The sequence below is a fragment of the Falco naumanni genome, chromosome 12, assembly GCF_017639655.2.
Source record: "Falco naumanni isolate bFalNau1 chromosome 12, bFalNau1.pat, whole genome shotgun sequence".
NCBI lineage: Eukaryota > Metazoa > Chordata > Aves > Falconiformes > Falconidae > Falco > Falco naumanni.
The window spans coordinates 33701810-33709530 of record NC_054065.1 but is presented as its reverse complement, the minus strand read 5'-3'; the positions used below and the strand labels follow the sequence as shown (position 1 = coordinate 33709530).

At 54.2% G+C, this 7721-nt stretch overlaps 2 protein-coding genes across 5 annotated transcripts in view; one reads left to right on the top strand and one right to left on the bottom strand.

Moving 5' to 3' along the window:
• The first annotated feature begins 41 nt into the window (after nt 1-41).
• On the top strand, nt 42-1331 carry MEA1 (male-enhanced antigen 1). Its single transcript, XM_040612188.1, has 3 exons — nt 42-380; nt 481-595; nt 664-1331. The coding sequence occupies exons 1-3, from the start codon at nt 42-44 to the stop codon at nt 825-827; spliced, it is 618 nt and encodes a 205-aa protein (XP_040468122.1). The 3' UTR covers nt 828-1331.
• Nucleotides 1210-7721, bottom strand: part of PPP2R5D (protein phosphatase 2 regulatory subunit B'delta) — a 30768-nt gene continuing 24256 nt past the window's right edge. For 3 of the 4 annotated variants that reach the window (XM_040612175.1, XM_040612177.1, XM_040612176.1), the window contains 3 exons: nt 5167-5239; nt 4586-4702; nt 1210-4207 (listed from right to left, as the gene is read on the bottom strand). In XM_040612175.1, coding sequence (XP_040468109.1) covers nt 4070-4207; nt 4586-4702; nt 5167-5239 — 328 coding nt within the window. In that variant the 3' untranslated portion in view covers nt 1210-4069. Of the gene's footprint in view, nt 4208-4585; nt 4703-5166; nt 5240-7721 lie in introns of those variants that run through there. The other variant, XR_005830448.1, reaches the window with a different exon arrangement.

The window sequence follows — 7721 nt, the reverse complement described above, 5'->3', positions numbered from 1 at the left end:
GGCGCAGGGCCCCCCCGCGACCCGGAACTACAACACCCACAATGCCCCGCGGCGCGGCGGCGCTTCCGGGCGGTGACGGGGCTCCCCGGCGCCGCGCCCGGTGGATGGCGGTGGTGCGGAGCATGGGGCCGGAGCGGGTGTGTCCCGAGGAGCCGGGGCCGCCGGAGGCCCCCGACGGCGCGGCGGGATGGAGCGGCGATGAGGAAGAGGAGGAGGAAGAGGAGGAAGAAGAGGAGGAGGAGGAGGAAGCGGCGGAAGGCGGCGGGTACTTATACCAGCCGCTGAGCCAGGAGCCGGAGCAGGGCCCCGCTGAGGCGGGCTCCCCCCTCGGGCCGGAGGGCTGCGCTGAGCCGGGCCCCGGGCTGCAGGAGCGGCTGCAGGTACCGGGGGGGGCCGGCACTGGGGCGGGGAGGGGCGGGCCCTGCGGGCGGGAGGGAGGGGGTGCCGGGCCCGACCCCCGCTGCTCGCCGTTCCCCGTAGATGCTGCGGCTGCATCTGCCCGACCCGCCGGTAGACAGCGAGGAGGAGGAGGGGGCGGCTGCGGCGGAAGGCGGCGCGGCTCCCAGCAACCGCAGCTCCATCCCCATGGACGCAGGTAAGAGCGGGTCGGGGCGGGCCCCCCGGCCGCCCCCGGCCGCGGCCTCACGCCTTGCCCGTCCCCAGAGCACGTGGAGCTGGTGAAGCGGACGATGGCCGGCGTGCAGCTCCCCACCCGCGGCATCCCCGCCTGGGCCAGCCAGATCTCGGAGGAGCAGTGGAAGGCCGTGGTGCAGCACACGCTGCAGGCGCGGCAGAGCCTCGGCGGCCCCCGGCCCCAGTGGCAGTGAGGGCCCAGCTGACGTTCAGGGCCGCTGCCCCGAGCCCCTCCGCTGCGCCCGCAGCCGGGCAGTGACGGGACTTGCCAGCATCGGTTTCCCGTTTTCTCCCACTGCCGTGGTTCAACTTCCCTCCCCGCTCCTTTCCTGGTCCTAGCTGGCGCGTAAGTCGCTGTGACATCCTTGCGTTGGCTTCCTCTGCCTTCGAGGAACCCAACCGGTTCCTGTACTGGTGTGCATGTGGACGGAGGGTGGCTTCACCCAGGTTCCCTTGGGACAAACGCTGGATGTGTCCTGTGCTGTCAGTGCTGGGGAAGTCCCTCACCACGCTGGGACCCCTCCATCCTCCCAGGCCAGGGGCCATGTGTTGGGATATCAGAGGCGGAGTCCAATGTGTCTTTCCAAGAGGTCGGTTTTATTTAGTTCTGTACATACAGGGACATCTGTACAAAATCCAACACTTTCATACTATGTAATGCTCTACTGAAAATAAAGTACACCATATGTACATATGAACTGTAAGCAGCTTAATACTTGTGTCCAGGGGGTGAATGCAGTAGTTAGTTTTTCTTGTTCCCTTGGAAGGAGGGAGCCAGTTGAAGTGGAAGAGGCAGCTCCAGTTCTGTCCATTTGGCTGATGTGGGGAAAGGCATAGGTAGAAATGAGCAGCACTAATGCAAGAAACCAAGTGTTGAGCAAGGGGCAGCTGTAGCGTGGCAGACACAGGTCTGCATATGAATGGTACGTGTGGCGGAGAGGGTGAATGCGTGTGCCCCCCCCCCCCCCCCCCCCTTCCTCACATGGTCCCCTTCTTAGATGTCCAGGACACTGGAATGAAGAGGCAGCAAAGTAACGGCAGGCAACGTGAAGGTACTAAGCATAAGTTCCCTGACCCAGAACAAGACACACAAAGCCATGAGAAGATTGAAGCTGTACAGCACGTAGTCGTGATGCGTTATGGTCCTGCCCCTGCACATGGCACAACCCTGGCAGCATTCCTCCAGCCACGCTCGGGGACTGCCAGCACAGACAGACCACCTGTGCGGCAATGACAGCCTGTGTGCACCAGAGTCTCTGTTCCTTCTGCAGGCGGAGCAGCCTGCAGCAAGGCAAGGCAGCCACTGCCTAGCAGCAAGCAGGCTCAATTGAGGGCATATGCATGCTGTAGCACTCTAAAAATGAGGTGGCGGCTTACAACGCAATGCTAAGCGGACAAGTTGGAAAGCTTATACTGCAATGGGAAGAAACATCCCCCCCAGCCCGAGCCCTGTTGTAGGTGGTACTCGGCAGTCCTTGTCTCCGCTGTGCCCCGAGGTGCCTGCCGCTTTTGTGCACCATCCAGCATTACCCAGCGCATGTCTACATTCTGTGCCAGGCATGAGGTAATTGATTGGCAGCTGACCATGAGCTTGGGCTAATGTTCAAAATAAGCAATAACCTCCCTGAGGTGTGTCAAAAGTCTCCTGATGAACTGGCCCATTGCATGAAGCAGAGGGGAGGTGGGGTCCTGCATGACTGCTGTGATCTCGCACATACTCATGCTTGCCAGCTGCTCCTAAGAGATGGTGGCATGCCTAACGAGGGCCGAACAGAAAGAGAGCTAAACAGGGCAGGGGTACAGGATACATGGGGGAAAAACAGCCTGGTGTGGGCTGGAGGAAAGATGTGCTGCACACCAGCAGTAAGATTGGAGAGGACAAACCTCTGACCTGGGAATGGTTTATGGGTGAGGACAAGCAGATATGCCAGGACCTTCTGCAACATCCCACAATGCTGCAAAGCAGTGTCGGACTAGCACCGACCCCATAAGCTCCCTGCACTATTGCAAACCCACTTAAGCTTGTATGTCAAGAAAGCAAGTGCAGCAGGTAAGAAGCAAGGAAGACTCCCTTTTCTATTACAAGCCAACCTTCCCGAGGTGGTACCTTGGCCTGGCACTGAATCTGCACCACAAAAGGTAGAGGAGAAAGCTGGATCACAGTAGCACCCAAGTGCTGTGCAACCCCCTGGGCTATCAGCAAGTGTGCTCTAAATGCTAATTAGCGCAAGAAGTCCCTGATGCACCATATGATAACTAACAAAGGCCTCAGGCCACAGCAGGTGCCAAAGTAACAGGGCAAGGCGAACTTTGCTCAGAGCACCCACAAAGCGATTCAGCAGTAGCACCTAGCCATCGATAGTAAAGAGGAGACAACTGAACACTCAGAAATGCAGCCTGGCCACGTAATGTGTATCCATCGCTTCTTCCGCTAGTTTGCAGAGATTACTTGAGCAGCACAAGCTTCCTAGAAACCCTGGCCACTGCAGAGCTAAGGATGGGATACAGCGACAAAGGGCAAGCTACAGGAGTATTTTAATTGAGCAGGTAGAGGAAGAAAGCAGAAGTCAGTAGCTGACACCTGCTACAAAGCAGGAAGTTAGTTCTGGGCCCACAATTAACCCAAGACACTGGGATGGAGATGAGTCAGCATGGACCAACACAAACAGCTGAAGGAATTCACTTTCCCACCAGAGAGCTTCTAAGGATGCTCTAAAGGGAAGGCTGCAATAGTATGCAGTACTTGCACCCAGCTTTATTGGGGGTGACAAAGCACTAAACCCCCACTCCACTGACAGGGGAACAGAACAAGGGGCTTGAAGCAAAAGAAAGGTGGAAGTGAACATCTCCTCCGCTGTATGCAAGATCCTCCAGCTGCAGCGCTGCACCCCAAGGCAGCGCAGACAGGCAAACAGACCCCCCCAAACTGCCGCAGGCTCCTGCCCTTGAGCTCAGCCTGATCCCTGACCACTGCAGGGCTGGGCTGCACAGGCAGCAGGGCAGGCATGGTGGAGAGGGGCACTTGGGGCTTGCAGCAGCATGCAGAGCCACACTCAGTAGTCCCTGGCCAAGGCAGAGCCTGTGTTGCAGGGCAGCAAGGCTCTGGCTCCCAGGCAGAGTAAGAACTGGGCAGCAGCTGGAAATGAAGTGACTTCTGCGTGGGCTGAGACAATCCCAGATCAGGCAGCCTCCCTTCACGCACACACACCCAAGGTGGAAAAGCAGGAGGAAGGAGGAAGAGCAGGAGGATATGGCAGTGGTGAGATACAAGTCATAACATAAAACCAGATCTACCCTGGAGGGATGCAGATGGAGTGGAGGACAGGCACAGCTCACCATGTTCATTCCTTATTTATACATGAGAACTGAGTGCATTTCTGTGACCCCTGGGGGAAAGGGATGGGGCAAGAGCTTCCTGGGCCAGCTCCTGAGCCCGTCAGAGAGCCTCCTGGCTTGAGGTGAGAAACTCTTCTGCTCTCTTGTGGGCCTCCAGGGCTTTTATAGTGTAGACATCCTGAGGAAGCTCAGATTTCCGGCGCAGCAAAGCTTTCTCCTTCTTAATGTCTTTCAGCATCTACAGACAAACCAAAGGAGTCAGGGTTCAGCAGTAAACCCCTTCACCCCTCCAGCTTCCCCATTCCCTGACTCCAGGTGTTCCAGCAGATGCTGGGTGACAACACATAATGCTGCAGAACAAGGCTGAGCACAAAACACAGACCAGAAGGACACAGAGAAGTCCCACTTGCACTTTTTCCAGAGTGGGAAGGTTAGATAAACTCCACTCTTCAGACTTGATTCAGGTTGCTCTCTAACAATCAAGGATGAAAGTAGGGGCGTTTACTCTCAGAATACTTGGAAAGAGCCAGTTGTGGCTGCTGGACCCTGGACTGACTATGCTGATGTCTTGGCTGGTCTGAGAGTAATTGTGGAAGGGCCCTCATCACCTACGCACCTGCACCGCCTCCGTCTCCACTGTTTTCTTCAGTAGCTGTATATCCTCTGCAGTTGGAGTCTCTGTTTCCATACAGCAGACGGAAGGCAATGGTGGAGGTGCGTAATACATGGGGTACTGCAGACAACACAGACAGCTGCAGAGTCAGCACATCATTGAACACCAAGCCTTCTTGCCCAGCACAGCACACTTCTTCCAGCCACCCTCTCTGGCACCCGCAAAGGCAGCGGTAGGTACACACGCAGGGAAGGACCATCTTCTCCTGCCTATTCCCACCCATGCCCTCTGAGCCACAGCACACCACATGTGCGGCCACAGCTGAGAGAGGAGTCTATAAACACATACGTGCATACATCCATGCACACATCCACGGCACTGCTTAAGAGGTCAGTGCTACAGAGGGCCAGGCTGGTAAAACACTGTCAGCATCCCCAAGACAGCGGGTCTTGGGAGGGACAGACCACTGCTACAGCTGTGCACCCAGGACTCAGATCAGGCACTAGAGCCTGCTCCCATGAGCTGGAAGTCAAGACCTTCAGCACATTCTTGTCTTATTCATCCTAGGTTCTGCTGTTACCCACCTGAGGGTTCAGCCGGGCCAGCTCTTCTATTTTCTGCCACATTTCTTCTCGTTCCTTCATCCTGAACCTTCCCCTGCAGAGAGAGAGCAAGTGCAAGTGTGAACTCCTGGGGAAAGTGCAACTTTCGCTCACAGGAAGACAAAAGCAAGAGACAGCACAAAAACGCAGGCGAAGGGAAGAGCTGCTCTGTCCTTCAGAGATCCCTAATTCTACCTACAGGTGAGATGTGGGAAGAAGAGGGGACACAGTGCAGCTAGCAGGAGGTAGGCAGGCACACTCCCCACTCACCTGAGACCACAAGGTAGCAGCAGTGGGCTGCACAGGCACTTTTTCCCTGGCTCTGTGTTGTGGGAGTGGACCAGAGTGATCAGTTTCTGGAGTAAAGCAATGACACCAGTTTGGATGTCAAACACGCATTTCCCTGGTGCCCCACAGATGCACAGGGACAAACTGACATTTCCAACAGAGCTGGGGCTCAACTGTCCACAGTTCCCTCTCTCTCTCTGGCCACAACACACCAGAGTTCTGCCCAAACCCCCAGACTTTTAACTATCTGGCTTCCATCCCAGTTACTGGTCTCCCTTAGTGCCCCATCTATCCATACGAAGGAAGTTCTTATACCCTGTTATCACCTCACGCTCTTGAAATAATGTAAGAAAGGAAGCTAAAAATGATAACGAAGCTGCCAAGCATTCAAGCAGCAGACTGCTCCACCAGAGAACATAAGAGTCAAAAAAAAAAACCCAAACCAAAACAAATAATCTACACCTCATTTTCTGACAGAGCTCTGGAGATCTCTGCAGGGGACTGTGACCAGGAGTTAGCACTGATCTTCCCTGGCTCTTTCCTGCCTCACCCCCAATTTCTCCAGAATTTTTTTTAATGTCCAATAAACAGAAACATGCCTATTACTCCAGTCTTGCCACTGGAAATATAGACCAATATGTCTGTCCGCAAAGGCCCTCACATCATGAAGGCCACTGCCCCTCCAGTGATACTCCAGTGATGCAGATACTTTTGGTATCACATCTACTGCCGTGCCACGTAAGGGTGTAACAGAGCTCATTTTGTTTGGCTGGACTACGTCATGTTACTGGTCTGGTACCCAGCGAGCCAAGGGCACTCATCCAGTCATTCAGCAACAGGCATCTCTAGCACCAGTTCTTTCCTTTCAGACCACCGAAGCAGTCTGAATAGCATCGGGAAAGCCCTTGGTTCCTCATCACAGATCCAGCAGTTTACCCATCACTTGTGCAGCTGATACTGCAAAAGACCACCCTGCGAAGAGAATACCCAGTCTGACTAAGAGTAGTGCTTCTAGAAATCTGAAGGCTTTTACACCTGTGATCACTCTTCCCAGCCAAACAAGTATTTCCAAAGAATGAAACAGAAGTGTCACCTTTATTTTGATGACACATTGACTTAACCATAGTATTACAGCTGTCCAATGTCCCTCCATAGAGGAAGCTTCCTCCCGACCTCATCAATCAGCCTGACTTTACCTCCTACACTAGGTCATTTGCATTGCAGTTTATCTGAAAGTGTCACTCATCCACATCAGTCTTTGAAGAATCCAAAGACTTTTTAAACAGCAGTACCTCACAGGACAGCACTGAGTCTATGGGAGCAGCACCCTCAGCCTTGCTTTCTAGGTGACACGCACCTCATCAGCATCCTTCATTCCTGACCCCATTACTAGCAGCACAAGAAAGCCACTGGCAGGACATTTGGAATATAACAGCTATATTGAGAGGTATCTTCTTTCCACTGCTGTGACCTACACAGAAGGAGGCAAGGTAGCTGCTGCTAGAGAGATGTCAGGTGTCAGGGTGGCCCCAGGGCACGCTGACAGGACACTTCTTGAAAGGCAGTGTTCAAGGCCCTTGCACCTTTACAGCAGGGCACATTCAGGGGAAGACACTATCTGTCTGCCCTAACCTCCCCACTGTTTTTGTAGGGTTCTGATAATTCAAGCAGCTTCAAGGTGTCTGGGGAGATTATTAAGGCGGTCAGTCCATCTGGCATGTCTCCTGGCATGTCTCAGGGAGACTCTGTCCCTCCAAGACCAGCCTCAGCTGCAGCTGTACAGCCTGGGGTGCAGGGGTGACAAACCTGAGCTGGCATACTCACTTACAGGCTTGGTAACTAATTAAAAACAGGGCTAAGCCTTTTCTGAGCAGGCCTCTCAACATCTGGTTGCAGCCTAATAGTGTATCTATCTACAAGCTCTCTCCTTGTCACTCTTTCACATCTGCTGGCTTTGTTGGCATGTGCAGCCCTTCCCACATGTGCTGTTTTCCAGTGCACAGCACATGGTCTTCAGTGGCTCATTGATAAACACTTCACAGCTCTCCCTTCCTTTTTCTGCCTGTGCTAAAGAAGCCTCAGCATTTTGAAGTCATCAGTCTCACTTAATAAGGCTGAGGTCCTGTGGAAAAAGCAAGGCATTGCACAGTTACAGGTCAATCCCACACTACAGCGATCCAGTCAGCATTCCCACAGGCAGCCTTTGGCATACCACTTTACTTTGAAGGCACTCAACATCACAATCCGAC

What these genes read in the sequence shown, in the direction of transcription:
- MEA1 (XM_040612188.1), top strand. Translation starts at nt 42, where the DNA reads ATGCCCCGCGGCGCGGCGGCGCTTCCGGGCGGTGACGGGGCTCCCCGG. An exon ending in GGCTGCAGGAGCGGCTGCAG is followed by an intron (nt 381 to 480) that starts GTACCGGGGGGG and finishes CGTTCCCCGTAG; the next exon opens with ATGCTGCGGCTGCATCTGCC. An exon ending in CTCCATCCCCATGGACGCAG is followed by an intron (nt 596 to 663) that starts GTAAGAGCGGGT and finishes GCCCGTCCCCAG; the next exon opens with AGCACGTGGAGCTGGTGAAG.